A 22735-nucleotide genomic window follows, 5' to 3' on the forward strand; every position below is an offset into this window, starting at 1 on the left:
AATCGGGTTCTTTGCTTACAAATTACATCACAGCACCGCTTAATATTACAGGGTTCCTCTCTCTGTTTCACTCAACGCTATTTCTTTTCTCACCCACTTCATTTTACGGAAATACTCTTGAAAAGCCCGGGGTGCCTTCTGCCAACTAATTCACCATCCGGCAACCAAGAGCTGATGCTCTCGGAGTGCCCCGGGATGCAGCGCTCCGCTCCACAGCCGGGACCCCATCCCGCTCCCTCCGGCCAAAGCCGCATCTTCTCATTTCGGGGAGGAGCGCGGATGAGAACAGCTCGCAGGGACTCCTTCCCCGGGGGCTCTGAATCCGTACCCCGAAAGTGCAAGCTGCACACAGCCTCTAGCACCGAGGGCACCGTCCCGGCCCCGAGAGCCGCCGCCGGCCCGTCCTTACCTCCATGCCCAGGCGCTGCTTCAGCACCAGCGCGGCGCACAGGTACCCGGCGCGGCCCACGAACAGCTCGTCCGAGCCGCACTCGAGGAAGGAGAGCGGGGCGCACACCTCGCTCAGCTCCCGGAACTTGCCCAGCGGCCGCGCGTACTCGGGCAGCCCCAGGGCGCGGTAGACCAGCGCGGCCACCGCGTACACCCCGGCGCCGCCCAGCAGGAAAGCGGCTCGGGTGTCGGCGTCGGCCTCGCCGCAGCCCTCCTGGTAGCGCAGGCAGGCGTCCACGACGCGGCGGGCGGCCCGCAGGTACGAGTCCCGCGACGGCGCGAACAGCGGGCACTGCGCGACGTGGTACAGCATGTAGGCCACGCCGGCCACGCCGCCGTACAGCCCGCCCGGGCAGCCGCGGGGGCCGCCCAGGGGCGGCAGCTCCCGCAGGATGCGCTCGATGGTGGCCGTCACCAGCGGCACCGCCGCCTCCCTGTCCGGCGCCGCCGCGGGGCTGCCCGGGTAGTCATCGAAGCGGTTGGCGAAGCAGCGCTGGCTCTCCATCCCCCGCCGGCGCGGCCGCTCTGCGCAGCGGGGAGCGGCGGGCGGGAGCTGCCGGCCGAGGGGGCGGAGGGAGCGCGGGGGAGGCGGGCGGGAGGCAGCGGAGAGGCGGGCAAGGGGCGCTCCCGCCGCCCGCGGCTGCCGACGGGGCGGGCGAGGCGCTGCTGCCGAGGCGGGGGCGATGCCGGGGCGAGGGCGGTGGGTGATGCCGGCCGGGAGCGATGGGTGATGCCGGGGCGAGGGCGGTGGGTGATGCCGGCCGGGAGCGATGGGCGATGCCGGCCGAGAGCGATGGGTGATGCCGGGGCGAGGGCGGTGGGCGATACCGGCCGGGAGCGATGGGTGATGCCGGCCGGGAGCGATGGGTGATGCCGGCCGGGAGCGATGGGTGATGCCGGGGCGAGGGCGGTGGGTGATGCCGGCCGGGAGCGATGGGCGATACCGGCCGGGAGCGATGGGTGATGCCAGTCGGGAGCTATGGGTGTTGCCGGGGCGAGGGCGGTGGGCGATACCGGCCGGGAGGGATGGGCGATGCCAGCCCGGAGCCCCGGCGGAGCTGGTCCGGGTCCGGCACAGCGCGTTCAGTGCCCGCCCAGCGCCCCTCGCCCGCCGCCGCCCCACCTGCGCTCGGCGAGCGCTTCTCGGCGGCCGCCCGGGGTGGTTCTGGCTGGCCCGGGTCTCCGGACACGCGGGGGGCTGACCCGGTTCTGGTGTCCGGCACCTCCTGCCGTGAGGCTTTTTCTTCACTCAGGGAAGCTGGTGCATCACCTTTGCCCGACACGTCTGTGCATCCCCGAGCAAAAGGGGTTCATCGGTCTGCTGGAGAGATCCAGGGGCTGGAAGGGTGGCCGGAGAGCTGCTGAGTTATTCCTGGCTGTGGAACGACCCCTCGGGGGCTGCTGCAGCCAAAGCTGAAGGATGAAGCCAAATCCAAAGGAGGGCAGCCCGAGGCCGGTTTACGTGGGAAGCTGAGCAAGTCCCCAGCAGACCAGCGGTGGCACGAGGCCATCTTTGGCCCCTTTCCTTCATGCATGAGCCAAGCAGAGCTTAGGAGAAACAGAAAATTTAGGTCAGTGAATAGATTCCAGCTAAAAGAAAGAAAAGGAAAAAAAAAAGAAAAAGGAAAAATCTTGAAGTAGAGATTAAGAGCAACTCTTTCATGATACAAATACACAGTTGTCACTTCTGCCCCTGATGATGTGAACTTCTCCACCATAAGTGAATTTCTCGTCAAAGACCCATGGCTTATGGGCACCAGGTGATCTCTGGTACTTTCTCTGGACGTGCAGCCTCAGTAATTGAGGACCTTCCCAAAGAGGGGTGGAAGGTGCAGCTTGCTGCATGCTCCAGGCAGTAACCAGCAGCTGGCACAGCAGTAACAAGCACCAGAGCACTGTCCTTTGGATGTTGAAAGACCTTCTGTGAAGGTGTGGCTGCCTTCTCCCAGCTTTGTGCTGGCTCCTTGTTTCAGCCGAGTTCCTTCAACCCTGTGCAGCTCCTCACTTGCACTTTCACACCCTGTTTTTGATTCAGCTGATCTGTCCTTTCTCTTTCCTTCTTGTGTGTGTGGTTTATGATCTGCTCAGAGATATTTGCTTTCACCCTCAGATTTTGGTTTCTTCTCTTCAGTGCCATTTTGCCATGTTTACATTCCAGATACCCACCTACCAGTCTGTGTTTGTACTGTGTTCCTTAAAGCCCCGTTTTCTGGCTTATTCACTATTGTACAATGTGGTTTCTACCACACAGACCTTGGCAGTCTAGAGCATTGAAAATGTGAAAATGCCCTGCAAATGGCGAGGACATCTCATTCATATGTTATTTTCTGTCATAAACTGGCTTCTATTGGTGCCCATTGATAGGGTTGGCAGTGTAGCTAAAGATTTTCCAACAGAATTTCTGTTGCTTCTAGAAAAGTGTATTCTCTAAATGCCTTTTTAAGTTAAAATTTGTGAGTTTTATTTTTCATTCTGGCATAATTTATTTGACATTTTGGGGGTGCTTCCTTCATCTATTCAGTCTTCAAATTAAAAAGGCTCTCTCATTTTGAGAACCTCAGCAAAGGGAACTGGATCTCTGCCAGTTTCAGCAGCAAAGGACTTAAGAAAAATACAGATTTTATAAGAAAATGAGCTGAATTAGCAACATTTTTCTACATAAGGGTCAAATGGGAGTCAGTAATGACATGCCAAGAAGGAACATCTTCTGTGCTCTGGGGAGTTTTCTGTTGAAATAAAGAGAGCTTAGCAAATGCCACAGAGCAATCGAGCAAGAAATGAGGATGACAGTTTCTGCTGTACTTCTTTTGTATGAGTATTAAACCACCAAAGCCAAAGGGAGAGATACATTGAAAAAACATAAATCTTAAACTGTTCAGGTACAAAAGTTTCATGCTTTCAGGTTGTGCTCTGTATTTTTTTTTTTCAAACAAGCACAAGTGCAGTCCTAATATGACTGGAGGAGAAGTTGGGCCAATTCTTAGGTGTAGTTCATGCGTTTCTCACCAGATCATTTGAGATTTCCCTCTTCAGAGCAAAAGTGGGCCTCCAGTGAGGGTCTTCAGCTTGACAAAAAATTTGAATCCCTCCTCTCACTCCTCTGCACTTCTGCAGCTCCTTGGTTTGTTTTCTTTGGGCATGCTGTGCCTCCTCTTTGCTCTATGAATCTGATGCCACAAGCCAAGGATCATGAAAAAAGCATGGATTGTACAAGGAAGGGATATGATCCTGGTGTGATGGGTAGAGGAGGGAACTGAAGCCTTGAAACTGTTTGTTCTGTATTAATAAATCCACCATTCTAGAACACTTGTTCTGGAGATTTGCTTGTTGTACATGTTGATAAAATGTCTAATCATAGAATAAACCGGTTTGGGAGGAACTTTAGGATCTAGTTCAACTCATGCTCAAAGTGCACCTATTGGTGTACTTGTTCATGTATGCTGGTTCATTTCTACTTGTTTATTTACAGATTCCTTCAGGAATCCAGGTACCTGATATTCCCAAGAGAACACAAAAGTCTCTCTTCAGTTGTTGTGTAGGGACTGGAGGCATCTCCAAACAAATGTCTTATGGATTGATCTGCCATTTTTCTTTTATTTTTAGTGATGTACCAGTTTTGTATGCCTTCAGGATTTTGGGATATCCCTGTGGCTGCAGTTTTGTTCTCACCCAGTATTCCACATCTTTTCTGAGCTGAAGGTGAGCAGTGGGCTCCATGCACAGGCTGAGCTTCAGCAACAGAGTTGTGTTAAATAGTGTGAACACATCAGCAGGGTTGTGCTACAGGCTGGTTTGAGTGAACCTGCCATTCAATCCAAACTCAGTTCCTATCCTACCTATCAGTATCAGCCCTTGGTTCTTTACTGCCCAGTGCTGCTCTTCCCTCCCCAGAGAGTTTTGCCACTGCAGGTCAGCTTTGCAGTTGGCTTTTCCTGCCTGGATGGGCTTTATCCCAGGAATCTACACTCCTATCCAAGAGGCTCTGGGTTTACAGCCCAGCCCTGCAGTCAGTTCACTTTTGATGGGCGGCTGGCTCTGGGGCATTTGGCAGAAAGGAATGAATCAGGCTGAGATGTTTCATGCCCACACCAGAAACTAAGTATTTATATTTCCAGTATTCTCTGTTGAGGGTTCTTTGTGGGAGCAAGGGAGAGGGGGGTGGATGGAATTATCACTGCACTGCACAGACCATGCTAGTAGCCAATATTTGGAATAGCCTGACCAGTACTCATGCAGTGGAGGCAGCCCCACAGGTTTCATAGCATTATTATTTGGGTAGCCAAATTGCCCCAGCAGTTTCTGGTTGCTCTGAAAATATATAGATTCCATATATATTGAATATTCTGGTTACTTACCATAAGTATTTTTTTTATTTCTCAGGTTGAGCTCCCCTGTTCTGTGTGGACTCCACTTACAAAGCTACACAAAAGGTTTTGTGGTTTTTATTCCATAATGATCATTTGGCAGTGATATGAACACCTGTTTTGAAAATTAAATGTTCTTGGCATTGCTCAACAGAATCTCTTTTCCTGAGTCAATGTTTTCTCCTGTAACTTGTGTGTAAAAATACAAGTTGATAATATAAATACAATTTCTGCATAACCTAAGTTTTGGTGCATGCATTGCCATTTTATCACAATGGAAATTACACATCAGAAGACAGGGCTGCACTGAATTACTTTTTGCTTCAGGAGCACACTGAATTTTTGTCCACTACTCAGATTGATAAAATTTGGTAATTTAACAGGAGTTGAATTTCTTTGAGACTCTGTCTTAATTACTAACTATGGTAGAAACTGACCAACATGAGAAATTATGGGATAGTGAGAAATGCTGAATAGGTACTTGTACAGTCATGCATGTCTCTTTCTTAAGAGACAAGAAGAGAATTTTTGGGGGTTTGTTTGTTGTTTTGTGGCAACTTACATATTTTTGTAATGAGATACTGAAAGCATGGGTAGATGTACTCATTGCTTACAGAATTGATTTTTATTACAAAATGTCACATTTTCCATTTGGAGGGGTGATTTTGGTAAGGGTTTCAGCTTAGGTAGAAACATAACAGCTGTTACAGAGTCTCTGAAGAGAATAGTGCATTTTTCAGTATCTTTATGTAGAACTACCTGTGATGAGTGAATCACTCTTCAGCTGTTCACAAATACCAAGGCTTTCTGCAGAGCAAGAAGTTTGAAATTCAGAGTTTTGGCTTAGCTGGTAAAACTCTAACTTTAAAATAGCAGTACCTTGACCCTATCTGGAACTTTTTTCCAGAGGCTTTGTTATCCCTGGTTTTCCTTCCCTTGCCTTGAGCTTGTTCAGATTAACAAGATGGTGGAATTTTTCTCAGACATGTCACAATTAACAGTTTCTTTGTCCAGCAGGTTATCCCATTTTTTTATGCTCAAAGTGATTTCTACTGAACACAAGTAGAAATCTGCAGTTCTCTGCATAGCTCTGGCATTGTCTGGTAGAATAAGGAAGCAAAGAATCCCACTGGGCACTCTGCTGTTGATATTTAAACCAAACCCTTCTTTTTGTCTCATCAATTAGTCTGTCAGTACAAAATATATTGTAAATTCTAAATTTCCTTAAGTGCATCTTTTCTACAATAGATGTCAGTGTGATATCCAAGATTTTAATTGTAACATTTTTGTCACAGCCAGAATTTGGAAGCATTTCAAAGCACAGGAACAAAAATCAATATAGGAAGTCAACTAGTACATTTTGTTATTGCCTTGGTGTTAGCTGATCTCAATAATTGCTGTGATGGAAATAATAGACTTGCATTAACAAACCATGCTTCTACTTGCCAGGGCAGGGACCTCACCAGGAGGAGTCCATGCCTGGTGATGAAGGGAGTGGGAACAGTGACTGGGCCTTGGGAATGATGCAAATTGTTGGGATTTCAGGCTGCAACACTGAGTGTGATAAGAAAATGTCATGAAGTCTTACATACAACTAATGATGATAATGATAATAATGGTTTTATGTCCTTGAGGAAAGCTAGCACCTGCAGAAACAAGTTATCCTTTAGCAATATTCTAAGGAAGTTAGAGACATGATAATGGAAATGGAAGATTTCCAACTTCTGAATCATCAAAACTAGTGCAGCATTTGACCTTCTTTAAAATTTCCATCTTGGCCATGCTTTGGCCAGGTCTGGGTCTCTTAGTTTGACATATTTCATAGTGCTTTGTGATAATGGTGTGTGTTACAAGATGTGTACACACAAAAACAACATTGTCCATAAGCAAAACCTCTCCCAGGTGTTTTGGTGTTTGCTTGTTTGTTTTGGCGGGGTGGTTTTTTGGTTTTTTGTTTTGGTTTGGTTTGGTTTGGGTTTTTTTGTTGTTTTTTGACTGGGGAATTCTTTTGGTTTTTTGGGGATTTTTTTTGTCAAATTAACAAAACTGTAAGACAAGGCTGGGTTCACAAAAATGAAAACTTTAATATGAGACTTCTCCTGAGAACCTTCTAGCTCAGCTGTTTCCAGTTTTCCCTAAGAAGTAAGCAGCCTAGGTCAGGGAACACTGAGTTGTGCAAATTCACACAGGTGCAGCTTTGTGCACCCCAGAGCAGCCTGGTCTAGATGGTTTTAGAAGTCTGCAGAATACTGACTGCTCTCCATGGGGTGCTGGTGCATTATCACAGCTGCAAACCTAGGAAAGCATAAAATAACCTGACCTTGGGTGTATTGTTCTTGTCCACTCAAAGAATGAAGCAGTTGACTTAACTAACATTGAAAAGGAATGAGGTTGATGCTGAAGATACTGCAGTCTCCTCAAGATTTTTTTTTTAATTGACACATTTTAAAGTTCAATTCACTATATAGGATGACAGAATGGCTGAGGTTGGAAGTGGTCCGGCCTCACTCTGGTCCAGCTCCCCTCCCTTCTCAAGCAGGTCACTTAGGGTGAGTTGCCCAGAACTGTGTCTGGGTGCCTTTGGAATATCTGAGCACTGAGACTCCACGACATCCCTGGACAGCCTGTGCCACTGTTCAGACACCCCCACAGTTAAAAAGTGTTTCCTGATGTTCAGACAGAGCTATGTTTCAGTTTGTGCCTTTTGCATCTTGTGCTGTCACTGGGCACTACTTAGAAAGTCCTGGCTCTGTTCTGTTTGCACTTTCCCTCCAATAGCCAGTAGTCACTTGGTCAGCAGTCACTGCAGTAGGAGCTTTGTGCTTGGAGTGCAGCTGCTGATGCTGGCAGAGCTGGACTGGTGCCTCTCTGGATTCCCCACATTTGGATGTTTATTTGGATGCACTTTCCCTCCAGATGTTCCTCTGCACTGACGAGGTCCCTCCCTGAGTCTTCTCTTCTCCAGGCCAAGCAGTCCCAGATCTCTCAGCCTTTCCTTGTGGGAGAGGTGTTTCAGGCCCTTCAAAATCACAGTGACCCTTTGCTGGACTCTCTCCAGTAGCTCCATGTCTGTCCTGTCCTGGGGAGCCCAGAACTGGACATGGTGCTCAAGTGCAATTCTTGTTCTACTGAAGTTTGACAATCCATACAAGTTTGCTTGGTTTTTATGTAAATGTTGCAGCTGCACTGAAAATAGGTCTCAGAAGAGAAAATAATTAAGGAGGTCAGAGTTTATTCTTAATAATCCTGAAACAATGCATGGAATGCTTCTCTTTAAATACAGTGATAATATTTTCTTGGGAAAGTGCCAAGAACATTTCAAAATCAATTTCTGTTCACATTCATTCACAGCTCTTGCACTTATTGCACCGTCTGTCTTCATTTCACTGCTCTGTACTACTCTGATGGGATGCATAGAGCTCTGCTAAACTGTGCTAAAGATCCATCTGTGGAAGTTTATCTGCTATTTTGCTTGTTAAGCATCCAAGAGGGAGGTAATAGAAATATTAAAGGTACTGTACTCTGATTTGGGTTTTTTTTAATAGGAGCAGGTTTTATGGGTAGTTTCAAGTTACAAATTAATATAATGTGAAGTGTTATTATTGGACTTTGAGCAAAAGTATTTTGCCTTGCTTTTGCACCCTCAAGTGTATAAGCTATGATCAAGGAAATATTTACATCTAGGATTTGACTTGGATATGTGAATAGTCCCTCACTGCTCTCAGTACTGTTCACAACATCATGGTCTAAGTTTGTTTCAGAACACTGTTAAGCATTTTTGTTTTTCTATTGTCCAGTTTTCAAACAGCTTTCTTAAAAAAAAATAGAGGCAGAGAATATACAAAAAATAATTCACAGCTTCATGAATTATGCCGGGCAACATTATAGTTGGTAAGGCAAAATTTTCAGGTACTAAGATAAAAATTTGGATGGGATGTTACAAAATTAGTCTCTGATTCAGTAAACCATATGGATCAGAATTATTGCTTACAGACTTGATATAAAAAGTTCATGCTTGAGTGGATTAGACCAATACTGCCCTAGAACAAGATTTCCCCCTTCCAGCTTTCTGTAAGTTGAGATTTCTCTGAAGTAAGCAGAATAAAGACTGTTTAAAGGGCATTTTAAAACATTTAAGTCTTCACAAAGTGATAGTAGTGAGTAGCTGAAAAAAACCCACTGTATTTTCCATACAAACATGGTTATTAAAACTTCTCTGTGTAAGGCAGATGATTCAAATTCTTTAATGATGAAAAAGGCAATGTAGATAAAGGAAATTAAATGTATATAATATTTATATACAAACTTACATTTTATATATATGTTATTTATATATATGTTATGTATGTATAAGCTCAAATTTGAAAACAAAACTTGTGGTGAGTCTGAAAATAATTTTAACATTGAGCCCTTCCTTTCTCTGATTATTACTTTATTGCACCTCACTAAAAACAAATGAATCCAGTTATGCATACTTATTTAGTCCTTGGTTTGCTTACAGGTTTCCACCATGCTGTTTGTAAAGCCAGCCTTTTTTGTGCCACAGCATTGTTTTCATCATTTGTGCAAAGAAGAGGCTCAATAGTACTTTTTAGAATCACAGCTAGTTCAGAAGGGTTTGCCTGCATTTGCTGCCTTCTCTTGCTGTCCTGTTCCCCTGTGTCAGAGCCAAATTAAGAAGCAAAGCCATCAGCTCTCCAAGTCAGGCATTAAAACACAGTTGGATGAGAAGCCTCTCCTTGCAAAGGGTGCTGGGCTCAGTCAGTAGTCACTGCAGTAGGAGCTTTGTGCTTGGAGTGCAGCTGCTGATGCTGGCAGGGCTGGATGCTGCCTCTCTGGATGCCCCACGTTTGGGTGTTTGTCATTCACTGCACAGTGACTTTCACAGATGTCCCTGTTTGTTACCTGCTGGGGACAAATTCAACCTCTGCATGCTGGCCAGTGTACAGACTGTTCCCTCTTTATTGTCACTTCCCTTCCAGCCCACGCGGGCTCTGAGGCTCCAAGGCCCAGTTGGGGTGTTCAGTCACATGTTCCCATATCTGTGGAAACCCAGGGCACTGGGAATACTTCTCTGTCTGCTCTGGGGTGCCCTGACTCCCAGGGGAACACTGACTTTGACTCTCATTCATGGAGAAAGGTTCCCAGACTTCAAGATAGACTGGAATCCACAAAAGTGTGAAATAGATTATAGAGAGCAGTGTAGGTGTATCACTTGGTGAGAAATTGAGGTTTTGGGATTTTTAGTATCTTGTGGATGGAAGCAAGATGGACGGCACAGGGTGTAGTCCTGGGTTTCTTCTTCATGCTTCTTCTTCCTTCTTCTCCATGGGTTTGGGTGGCATTTTGTAACTGGGCAGAAAATTCCGCATTGCAGCTCTGTAGGATCAGTTATTGGGTTAAAAGGGAAAATAATCCAGGTGTCAGTTCTTCATTGGATAGTTTAGTCTTAAAAGATCTTGTACCAAGAGATTGTTGGCCATTTTGTGCCTTCTAATGAAAAGCTGCAGAACTCACAGTAGTGAGACTGTGTTACTGATAAGAAATAATAAACATCTGAGTCTGAACATGAACTACTGTCTCAAGCGCCTTCAATCCAGACCCAGAGAAACCCACAACTGGTATTCCCACACATATCCACCTTTGGGTTTAGGCATTGTTGTCCTCAGGAGGTGGAGTTAGCTTTCAAATATTTCTTCTGATCAGAAGAACCCCATCTCAGCAGGCCATCAGCCTGATGTTTTCAGTGGCTCCCATTTGCATTAAGGTTCTGAACTCCTGTTTACATCAAGGTCCTGTTTTTGCATAAAGTTTCCTGGAGCTGTGTCTGGATCAGCCTTGACTGTCACTCCAGCTGCTTTTCACTGCTTGGGTAGTTAAAAAAGATGGAAAAACTAGTATATCTGATCTCATTATGCACAGGAATTTTCCACTGGCATTCTCCCCACCACTGCACAGAGAAAGGGTGAGAGAGGAGGTTTTTCAAGTGCTTTATGGCCCAGTGATGACCTCTTCCTAAAATAGCACCTAAGTAACCTCTGGAACAAGGTAATGAACCTCCTTCTCTTGCAGCCCCATATCCCTGGCACACACATCCTGGACAGCATGGATACTCCTTGGTGGCAGGCGTGAAGTGGGCTGGGAAAGGAGCTCTGTGGAACTTGAGCAACATTTTTCTGCTGGCATTGTATGTCCTTGGATCCCTGCTCTTCACCCTATGGCTCACAGACCCGACTGTTAAACATGTGAGGTTGGGACAGATGATTATATGTGTTTGTAACATTATTTGTTATTTCTTTGTAGGTCCCACTTTAATCCTTGGCTGAAAATGAAGGTTTCTGAAAATCCATCTCTGGATTAAAGGTGACTTTCCAGGTACAATTTCTTCCATCACTAAAACCTCTCCCTGCCTTGCTTTTTTAAAAGTTTCCCCTTTTTGGTGCTTGCAGGTCCAGAAAGCTCAGGTTTTTCTGCTCCCAAAGAGTTCCAAGCAGAACTGATCCAAGTTCCAAGCAGGTGCTCTGATCACAGGGCAGAAGGGGTGGGACAGGAGCCAGGAAACTGTGCTGTGAATTAGTTTATTTTCTCTGCCCTTTGACATGTAGGGTGGAAGAATGAGGGATGGCAGCTGGAGCAGCTGGCAGTTTCTGGGGTAGGTTGCATTTAGAAAGAAGGAAGACATGGTAAAGCATGGCAGACAAAAGACATGCAGCCACGGGCAGGGGCAATGTGACATGAGCCAAGGGTATCTGTGTCACACTCAGTGTGTGACATTTGACAGGTCTTTCACATCAGCGGCACAAGGATTGTGTGTGGTTTTGGAGCCTATCCCTTAGGGCAGCATAAGCAGGATTAAAAACTTAAAATCAAGCCCTTTTTTTTCTTTTTAAATAAATTCAAAAGATGCTTCCTTCTTTCAGCACTTTTCTCCTCTGTGTAAGTTTATGATTTTAGGAATTGGTAATATCCCTTTCAGCACGTGACATAACCGAGATAAGAATTCATAAATGCATTTGGAACAAACAAGTCCGTGTTACTGAAAATAAGATCATTTATGTGATTAAAAATGAACGCAATCAAATTTGAAACTTGAGGCACTGCAGCTAAACAAACATATCTCTAATCAGCAAATTATGTCCTTCCAAAGAACGTCATCATTTCAAAATGGAGAAGCTGCATTAAAACCGTGTTCTTTAGCGAAGGAATGATGATGCAGCAATATTTCCACAGTCATGAGAGCGCCTGTTAAAGGGAATCCGCGGGGATTTTCCCGATCCATCGGCGCCCGGCGCGCCTCCGGCTCCGGTGCAAGGGCGACCCCTCGCGGTCAGGTCTCGCCATGGCCGTGCGGTTCCTCAAGGATCCTGGAAAATCCTCAGGAAAACCGGGGAAAAGCCCGGCTGCCCCCTCGGGAATTGAGTATTGGAGTATTTCTGCTACTGCCCTCAGGGACTTAGAGAACTGGGGAAGAGAAGGGGCGGGGAACAGGGAAAGAAAAAGCAACAGAGGGGAAAATAAAAAGATTTATATATTGTATTTTATGCTTCTCTTTAACATTTGCACACACAAGCAGTTTTTTATAAATTGTACAAATTCACAGAATCAGAGAATTATTAGGGTTAGGAGGGACCTCTGGAAATCACCCAGTCCAACCCTCCTACCCAAAGCTGTGTCACCTGGAGCAGGCGACACAGGAATGCATCCAGGTGGGTTTTGAATGTCTCCTGAGAGGGAGACTCCATGACCATCCTGTTTCAGTGCCCTGCCAGCTTTGACATAAACTTCTTCCTCGTGTTGAAGTAGAACTCCTTGTGTTTTAGTTTATGGCCATTGCTCCTCATTCTGTCACTGGGCCACTATAAAGAGTCTGGCACATCCTCTTGGCACTGCCTTTTGATATTTATATGCATTGATGAGACCCCTCTCAGCCTTCTCTTCTCCAGATGGAACTTGCCCAGCTCCTGCAGTCTCTCCTCAAAAGAGAGATGCTCCAGACCCCTCCTCATCTCTGTGGCCTCTGCTGGGCCATCTCCAATAGCTCCTTGTCTCCCCTGTACTGAGGAGCCCAGACCTGTGCACAGCACTGCAGGTGTGGCCTCTCCAGGGCTGAGCAGAGAGAAGGGATCCCCTCCCTGACCTGCTGTGGGATCTCAGCACATCATTCCTGATGTTCAGAGATGCCAGGAGAACCCTTGGGGGTCTCGAAAATCCTGGAATGTTGCCAAGAGTGTCTGGTGGCTTGATTTTGATCCATCCACAGAAATAACAAGAGTTTGAGGACAAGAGAATCACTTTAGAGTAAAAGGTGTAAAATGGACACATTTAGAAAGTGAAGTATAGATTTTAAGGCTTTTGGGTACAGGGGGGTTATGGAGACAAGATGGAGGGATCAGGGCGTGTCTTGTCCTTCTTCTTCCTTCTTCTTGTCCTCCATCTCCTGTGGTGATGTTGGCATTTGGGGATTGGTTTATGGTGAAGGTGCACTTGCCAACATGGGTAAAAAGCATTGGGAAATAAAGGTAAATATTGTGTACGTAGATATTAGTATAAAAAGACATGACCGCCCCGTGGGTGGTCAGAGAGTGCCTGTGACTGCTTGCAGATCAGACCTCTGTTGAGCAGACAGAAAATTTTGTAGATAAGAAATAATAAACAACCTGAAGACCGAAAAGCTGAAGAGTCCAGACTCATCCTTTAAAACGCGTGCCACCCAAGAACCACACTACCCGTGTCGGGGCAGAGACAGACAGCCGAACCCGACATTTGGCGTCCCTGGGTGGGCACCCGGTGGGCACCCAGTGGGCAGCCGGTGGGCACCCGGCGGACGACCCAGTGAGCTACTCGGCAGCAACCGGCGATCCAGCAGCATCCGGCAGCACTCGCTGAGCCACGGTGAGCTCTGTTGTGCACCTCTTGCACAGGGGCAGCCTTGAAGCTCCGAGTGGGCAGTTCCCGAACTGGACTCATTCCCAGGAGAGCACTGATAACTCCTTGGGAAAACAGCCAGAAAGCAGCCAGCAGAATCTGCAGAAGCGGCGGCCGCAGAGAACACCGCACTCCACCTCCACCGAAGAAAGTTCGTAGCAGGACAGCCCGGATCGGAATCGGAAAAGGCGCCTCCGAATCCATCTCCTGTGACCTGCAGGCCAGAGACCAGGAGCCTTCGGACTGCTCTGACGACAGGAATTCGGTGAGAAGGTCAAGAATTAAGAACATGGGGGGTACACTTTCCCAGGAACAAATAGAAATTCTGTCCGACCTACAGGGCGTGGCAGACACACACACAAGGGGGATCCCAAAGAAAAAGCTTAGAGAATTATTGCTGTGGGTGCGGTGTAATTACCCGTACTCAGAAACACGGTTGTTATTTGAGGTAGGCTTTTGGCAAGAAGTTAACAGACACCTATATTTTCTAGCCACTAATGATGATAAGACAGCCTTGAAATTGCTGTCTTCAGCAAGAATTATGTTAGAGGCGACCTCGACTCAGTTGAGAGGGTCAGCCAGGCAACAAGTTGTTGCGGGTCCCAAAAGGGCGGAGGGACCAGAGCAAGGCTCCAAGCAGAGATTGGCTCTGATCTCAATTAGCCCGGGGGGAAAGGTGCCCGAGAAACGGGGACCGGGAGAAATGTCATTGCCTTCAGTCCCACCATCCCGAAAACCCAAGGGAACCCGAAAGCGCCCCGAAACTCCAGAGAGTGTGGGGGCTTCACCCTCTGACTCAGACACAGATGATGCCATTCCACTCCCTGATGAAATAAAGTTTTCTCCTAGCGATATCGAGGAATCAGAGGGAGAGGAGGTGGAAAAAGTGCCGGAGTCGGGGAGGGGGGTTCAAAGGGAACAAGCGGGGAGGGGGGATGCGCTCTCTCGCGGCAGGCGCGGCGGCGCGGAAGCGGCGGCGGCCGGCGGGGGGGGCGTGGAGGCGATGGGAGACACGGGTTCTGGTGCGGCTTTTGCAAGCGCAACGCCGAAAGCAGCGGCGGCCCCGTTTAGCGCGGTGTCAAAAGCGCGCGGGTCGAGCAAGGCTCAGGGAACAGCCGGGGAGAGCTCTCAAACCAGCGCGGCAGCGTCAGACACGGGCAGCAAGGGCGGAGCAGCTGCAGAGCTCCAGCGAGCTGCCATGGAGGGACGCAGGAGACGCGTGGTGGTGACGTCAGACCCGGAAATCTGGACCCGGAGATCGGCACGAATCGCAGCGAGAAAGGGGGCACCCGCGGGGGGGGGGCTGCGCGCTTCGGTGGGGGGTGTGGATACAGCGTCAGAAGAGAGCAGGAGAGCACAGATCCCAGAGGCAGAGAAACGAGTACGCAGACGGAGGAGGAAACTCAAGTTGTGAGCAGCGACTCGGAAGAAAAACGAAAAGAATAAAAACTTTGGGGGGTTTTTTCCTTTGTGGCTTTGAGTGGGAGCATGACAATGAAATTTTATAAGGGTGAAGTCGTGAGCTTCATGATGCTCATGCTTTTATCTGTTGCTTTAAGCAATAGAGCAAATCTACCTGTCAGTCAGCCAAAACAAAATGTTTGGGAAGCGTTAGCCCAGGCAGCAAATTTAGAAAGTATCTGCCTGACACATTCGAAACCAGGGAAACCATTCACAGCATGCATGGTTGGGTTGCCAGTGGGCGAATGGCCAATTCCAGGGCATTCTCCAATGGAGATTTCGCAGGTCATTAAAGATCCTGTGAAGGAATGGTGTGCTTGGACACATCTTTTACCTGTGGCTTCTACCGAACCGCAGGAACTGGAAATTTTTGGGTCCACAACAATGGAGCTATGCATGAAATTCGAAATTTCGAATGTGTCAAGGGCAAACAAAAGTGTTGATGTCACACCAAATCACGAATATTATAGAAATGCATCAGCCTGGTGCAATCACACTGTGACGACAGCCAAAGGATCAATCCAGGTTCCAGTGCAATTGCCATGTGGGTTGTTTTTAATTTGTGGGGACAGAATTTGGCACGGCATTCCTGCAAATGCCAAGGGAGGTCCATGCAGCATTGGGAGAATTTCAATGTTGTCACCAGATTTGAAAGTGTTAAGAGAGCAAAAACACAAAGAAAAAAGGTCCTTGCAACATTACAGTGTAAACTGTGATGATGAAGTGTACACTTGGGACAAGGCAAGGAGAATTGCAGCAGCAATTTTCTCACCTCAGACAGCGTCGGGGGTGGCCTTGACTCAACTGGACCACATGGGTTGTTGGTTGAGCAAGCATGCTCAATCAATCTCTCTCGCTTTGAGTGATATGTTAAAAGACGTAAGCAGTGTGAGAGAGGCAACTCTGCAAAATAGGGCAGCAATCGATTATCTATTGCTCGCTCATGGACATGGATGTGAAGAGTTTGAAGGAATGTGCTGCATGAATCTCTCAGATCATTCAAAATCAATTCATGAAAGTATTCAAAACATAAAAGACAGTATAAAGAAACTAGGCGAAGTCACTGGATCATGGATTGATGATTTGGCGGGATTTTTTGATCTTTCTCCCTTATGGAGAGGGTTTTTAAAAATGGGATTTTATATTTTAATAATTCTCTTAGTCCTCATGCTCATCGTCCCATGCATCTTTTTGTGTGTGAGACGTGTCATGAGTCAAGTTGCCAAAGAAGTCTTCTTAGTGCAAACAGAAGGGGGAGATGTGGGATCTCAGCACATCATTCCTGATGTTCAGAGATGCCAGGAGAACCCTTGGGGGTCTCGAAAATCCTGGAATGTTGCCAAGAGTGTCTGGTGGCTTGATTTTGATCCATCCACAGAAATAACAAGAGTTTGAGGACAAGAGAATCACTTTAGAGTAAAAGGTGTAAAATGGACACATTTAGAAAGTGAAGTATAGATTTTAAGGCTTTTGGGTACAGGGGGGTTATGGAGACAAGATGGAGGGATCAGGGCGTGTCTTGTCCTTCTTCTTCCTTCTTCTTGTCCTCCATCTCCTGTGGTGATGTTGGCATTTGGGGATTGGTTTATGGTGAAGGTGCACTTGCCAACATGGGTAAAAAGCATTGGGAAATAAAGGTAAATATTGTGTACGTAGATATTAGTATAAAAAGACATGACCGCCCCGTGGGTGGTCAGAGAGTGCCTGTGACTGCTTGCAGATCAGACCTCTGTTGAGCAGACAGAAAATTTTGTAGATAAGAAATAATAAACAACCTGAAGACCGAAAAGCTGAAGAGTCCAGACTCATCCTTTAAAACGCGTGCCACCCAAGAACCACACTACCCGTGTCGGGGCAGAGACAGACAGCCGAACCCGACAACCTGCTGCCCTGCTCTTCCCAGTGCACCCCATGATCCCATTGCCTCTCCTGGCCCCAAGGACACACTGGCAGCTCAGGGTCAATTTGTCACTCACCAAGACCTGCTGGTCCTTCTCTGCAGAGGCTCTCCAGCAGGTCAGCCCCCAGCCTGTGCTGGTACTTGGGGCTGCTCCTCCCCAGGTGCAGGACCCTGCACTGGCTCTTGTTGAACCTCATTAAGTTTCTCTCTGCTCCACTCTCCAGCCTATCAAGGTGTCACAGAATGGCAGTACAGCCTTCAGGTGGGTTGGCCAACTCCCCCCATTCTGAATTGTCAGTAAACTTGCTTAGGGTGCATTCAATCTCTTCATCCAGTGTTCTGTTATTCTTTCCTTTGAGGCATCTTAATTAAAATACCAATGATGTTATAGGGTAGTGACAACTCTCCCAGAATTAAAAATGCATATTGTATTTTGTTTACAGGCTAACATGTGAAAAGCTCTCATACAAACTCTAGATGTCTTGAAATTTGCTGTGTTTAATGGGGATAGGAGTGAAAATGCTTTTCATTTTACTGTACAGCTCACCTGTACGGTAGTGCACAGGGAACTGGAATGCCTGATTTCAGGACTGACATTCATGAAAATGACCATGAGACCATACTCATGTCCCTTGACACATGAAACTATAAAAGTTTAAAACTTTAATGAATACATGAGAAGCTAATAATACTTGATTAATAATACTTGCCATGTCAGTTTAATCCTAAAAGCATTTATTTGGAAATGACATTTTTGCTACTGATTTCTCCTCCTCCTCCTCACTGTTCCTCACACTTCCTTCCTCCCTCCTCACTCTCCCTTGCAGTATTTTTCCTCTTCTCCCAGGCCTCCCCTGCAGCCCCACCTCTGCCAGGCTTGGTCACCTGGGCCAAAGACACAGCTCTGCCCGTGCCAAGAGTGACTTCTCAGCAGCCTGGGGGACACAGGCAGTGCTCCAGCTTTGGGAGTGCAGGGAGAAAAGCAGGAGGTCTGTGTGCACAAGGGGGTCACCCAGCACCCACCCATCTCTGTCCAGAAGTGGCTGAAGCTTCAGCTATGGGTCAAGATCTGATGATCAGAAATAAGTGATGAAATGGCCTCTGCAGGCCTTTGGGTGTTCCAGTTTATGGAACAACCATCCTATAAAGAACAGCTTGAGGAGAAGACCCTATGATGGAACTGCTGATTTCAGCAGAATCTTTTGAAGCAAGTTCAGAGGTATTCCAAGGCATGGGAAAGGATGCTGGGAGGAGGAGACAGCAAGAACACCAGGAGGAGAGAAGATGGGGAGATGCCAAATGTCTAAGCACAAGTGTAACCACTGCAAATATCCATGGGAGCACAAACTTCATCTCTTGCAGAGGGGAGATGGAGCCATGCCCCAACACAGTCTTGCCCAGACCCTCACAGACACAGGATTTCTCAAAGCAAATCATCATTTTTATTAAAAGATGGACAAGGGGGAAATCACTTCTGCATCTCCTGGCAGGGGGAGCATCACAACTGGGACCATTTGCTGTGGAGGAAGCAGGGATTTGGACTCTGCCTCCTCAGGTGGGAGAGGAGGAAGCACGGCACATTCTGTGGCTGCTGCTCTCCATGGTTGCAGCATATCAGCAGATCTTGCCCAGTGCCCAGCTCTGGTGGAAAGAGTGCACAGTGGTTGGTCTCAGGGTGGTCAATGATGTTGTCCTTGCAGGTGCTCAGGATTTCATTGGCGCTGCCAGCTCCCATGGCTGGGTGCAGCTGTCAGAACATTGTTTGTGGGAAGGAAAAGGCAAAAGCAGTGGAGGTCCCTACCTTATCCAAGGGCTTGTTCTCCTGCATCTGCTCCCGGGCACTGCCTGCCCTGACTGCCACTGCCAGAACCTGCTCTCTTCTGACAGGGCAGCCAGTAGATCCCTAAGAGCGTGAGGATCATTTCGACACAATTCCAGAACCATGACTGCTGGAAGACTGAGTGGAGCACGCTTTCCTGGGTGGGCCTGCTCTGCTCCTGCATCCTCTGCTCCATCTTCTGCAGCTTGGCCATCTCCTGGCTGCGCTGCTCCTCATGCTGCTTCAGGAGCTCTTCCGTGACCTTCACTGCTGGGAGATCCACGCTCAGTGCGTATTGGAAGATGCTGACCACCATCAGGACTTTGGTGATGCTTCTAGCCATGGCCTGGAGGAGGAGGAGGAGGAGGAGGAGGAGGTGGAGGGAGAGAACGAGCTCAACAGGGCTGAGTGACAGAGATATGGTGGCTGGGGCAGTGGGGGCAGGAGATGGAAAACCCAGGCATGGGTGGGAAAGGGAGTGCAGGAGCCTGGAGCCAGAGACTGTATTACCTTTGGAAGAAGGGGCAGCCACTCAGGAGCACTGCACAGCTGTGGTGGGGTTGTGCAGGGAGAAAATCAGAAGGGCCAAAGCCCAAACAGAACTTAATCTGGTTATATATTAACTGCCATACAAGAGAATAAAAATGTTTCTATTAATTCATTAGCAACAAAAGGAGGGCTCAGAAGAATTTCCATCCTTTACTGGATGGGGGTTTAATATAGTGATATAGAATGAGGAATAGAGTGAGATATTTAATGCCTTCTTTGCCTCAGTCTTTAGGTAAGGCCAGTTGTTCTCCATGTACCCAGGCCCCTGAACTGGAAAACAGAGATGAGGAGCAGGCAGGAAACAACACCTGGGCAGAGGCACTGTTAAACTCAGCCCATGCTAAAGGATCACTGCCCTGCTGTTCACAGGCTAACCAGGAGTTATATAACCAGGAGTGGAATAACCAGGAGTTACTCCCAGCTGCCCAGTCACTTGAGTGATTTACAATCTTTCTCACCAGCCAAGTCATCCCCTGGTTGCGCTGTTCCTCATGTTGTGTCACAACCTCTTCCCTGGTCTGCACTGCCTGGGCATCTGCCCTCAGCCCGTACTGGAGGAGGGCCAGCACCAGCAGGATTTTGGTGATCTTCCCAGCCATGGCCTGCAGGAGGAGGAGGGAGAGAAGGGGCTCAGTGGGGTTGGGTAGCAGGGAGAGGGTGGCTGGGGCAGCGGGGCCAGGAAGCGCAGGGCCCAGGGACAGGGCGCTCACCCCAGAGGTGGCCCTGTCCCTGCCCAGGGATAGGGCACTGGCCCCAGTGGTGGCCCTGTCCCTGCCCAGGGATAGGGCGCTCACCCCAGAGGTGGCCCTGTCCCTGCCCAGGGATAGGGCACTGGCCCCAGTGGTGGCCCTGTCCCTGCCCAGGGATAGGGCACTGGCCCCAGTGGTGGCCCTGTCCCTGCCCAGGGATAGGGCACTGGCCCCAGTGGTGGCCCTGTCCCTGCCCAGGGATAGGGCACTGGCCCCAGAGGTGGCACTGTCCCTGCCCAGGGATAGGGCACTGGCCCCAGAGGTGGCACTGTCCCTGCCCAGGGATAGGGCACTCACCCCAGAGGTGGCCCTGTCCCTGCCAAGGGATAGGGCACTGGCCCCAGAGGTGGCCCTGTCCCTGCCCAGGGACAGGGCACTGGCCCCAGAGGTGGCCCTGTCCCTGCCCAAGGTGCTCTCCACAGCCCTGTCCCCTGTCCCCAGCCCTGGGCGCTCCCCAGGTGCTGGTGCTCCTGGCCTGGCCCTCGCCCAGCCCAGCCTTGGCCCTGCCTGCCGCCCTCACCGCTGCCTGGAGCCGCACTGCAGCGCCGGCCCTGCAGCCTGCGGGGTCTGGGGACGCGTCCCCTGATGTCACAGACACCGGGGCTCCATGGCCACACCCTGCCCTGCCAGCTGGGCCCTGCATGGAGCCCAGGTGGAATTCAGATTGAACCAGGGAGTTTATGATCTTTGGAGAAGGGTTCACTACACAGCCTTCATGGGGTTGTGCAGGGGGAAAATCAGAAGGGCCAAAGCCTGATTGGAAGTTAATTTGGCCCTAAAAGTGCCCTAAAAGATGATAAAAACTGTTTCCAGAAGTACATTGGTAACAAAAGGAGGGCTCAGGAGAATCTCCAGCCTTTAATGGATGGTGAGAAACACAGTGACAAAGGAGGAGAAGGACGATCTGAAGTACTTAATGTAAGGCCTGCTACACTGCCCTGATCTCCTCCCAGGAGAAGATGACCCACTCAGCAGATGAGGGAGAGTTTGTAGGCCCTGATTCCCTGCAGTTTAGTAAAGCCTTTGACACCATTTCCCACAACATTCTCCTGGAGATGGCTCATGGCCTGGATGGGTGTGCTCTTTGCTGGGTAAAACACTGGCTGTGGGGCCAGGCCCAGAGAGGCTGGGGAATGGAGTCACATCCAGCTGGGGACAGACACCAGGGATGTTCCCCAGGGCTCAGCCTTGGGGCCAGTCCTGTTTTATGAGAATTCCCAGAATTTACAGAATGACTAGGTTGGAAGAGACCTTCAAGATCATCAAGTCCAACCTGTGCCCTAACACCTCAACTAAAACATGGCACTGAGTGTCACATCCAGTCTTTTTTTAAACACATCCAGGGATGGTGACTCCACCACCTCCCCAGGCAGGCCATTCCAGAGAAGCGACTCATGGAGCTGGGGATGTCTAGCCTGGAGAAATAGGGATTTGGGGCAGACCTTGTTACTCTCTACAGTTACCTATAAGAAGGCTTTAGGCAGGTGGGATGTGGTATCTTCTCCAAAGTAACAGTGACTGGACAAAATGAAATGGCCTCAAGTTGTGCTAGGGGAGGTTTAGATTGGATATTGGGAAAATTTTCTTCACTGAAAGTGTCAAGCATTAGAACAGGAAGAGCCCAGGGAAGGGGCTGAGTCCCCATCCCTGTCGGTGAATAAAATACATGTAGATATTTCACTTAGAGACATGGTGTAGTGCTGGCCTTGGCAGTCCTGGATTAATAGATGGATCTTAGGGATCTTTTGATCTTTTTCCAACCTAAACAATTCTTTGAGTCTGTGATTGTATTGTAGCAGCCTAATGTGATAACTAGGCTCAATGCAAATCCTCACTTCATTTTCATTTGACAACTCCAGTTATTTTCCATGTATCTTCCTAAGTCAAAAAACCCCAAACCATTGTTGTGTGTCTTCTGTGTGGCTGCTGATTACTTTCAAAGTTGTTATTTCATCAACCAAAATTTGTCCAAAAAAACTTTAAGTCTGTCAAATTCATCTTAAGGCTGTAGTATTGTCAGGATATGTGGCAAACCAAGGAAAAATGCCCTCAGAAACAAATATGCTGCTGTGCACTGCTCTCCCATTTCAATTTCATCCTGCTATACTTTATTTTTGGCTTGTGTTGTCAGAGTGCCTAAAACAATAGGTTTCAGTCCTCTGCTTGTACCTTCCTAGATTGTACTGCAGTACACATCATAAAGATTGAATATTTGTTCCTGGAATAAAAGTTACCTAATCAGGTGGCTGGGACAAAATTTACAAATCAGAGAATCTCATCTCAGTTCTTGCCTTAGCCAATGGTCTGCTGTGTGCCTTCAGTGTCTGTGGCAACTTCTCAGTTACAGGGTTGGGAGAATAGGATGTGGTTTTCATCCAAAGGAGGGAGCTGCTGTGAGAGGCTGAAATCCTGAAAGAGTTAATGTAAACCTGAAAGAGTTCATGTCTCAAACACTGGGCAGAGGAAAAAAGGAATGTTACCATGCCAACGAGGTAAGGTGATGTTAGGAGAGAGGATC

General features: G+C 48.2%; 1 protein-coding gene and 1 long non-coding RNA gene across 8 annotated transcripts in view; one reads left to right on the top strand and one right to left on the bottom strand.

The window, feature by feature from the left end:
• The window catches only part of LANCL3 (LanC like family member 3), a 37629-nt gene extending 36467 nt beyond the window's left edge, over window positions 1-1162 (bottom strand). The window contains exon 1 of the mRNA XM_036378710.2: window positions 410-1162. Within this exon, the coding sequence (XP_036234603.1) occupies window positions 410-955 (546 nt within the window). The 5' untranslated portion in view covers window positions 956-1162. The remainder of the gene's footprint in view (window positions 1-409) is intronic.
• LOC118684050 (uncharacterized) lies at window positions 1146-19260 on the top strand. 7 transcript variants are annotated; one of them, XR_004979758.2, is made up of 7 exons: window positions 1146-2021; window positions 4054-4149; window positions 4831-4880; window positions 8166-8326; window positions 10887-11001; window positions 11118-11189; window positions 17928-19260. It is a non-coding gene; the product is annotated as an uncharacterized LOC118684050 (long non-coding RNA). The 7 variants fall into 7 exon arrangements; XR_004979757.2 differs by having other exon boundaries at window positions 8166-8308; XR_008509164.1 differs by having other exon boundaries at window positions 8166-11001.
• Window positions 19261-22735: the final 3475 nt, after the last annotated feature.

The sequence above is a fragment of the Molothrus ater genome, chromosome 2, assembly GCF_012460135.2.
Source record: "Molothrus ater isolate BHLD 08-10-18 breed brown headed cowbird chromosome 2, BPBGC_Mater_1.1, whole genome shotgun sequence".
NCBI lineage: Eukaryota > Metazoa > Chordata > Aves > Passeriformes > Icteridae > Molothrus > Molothrus ater.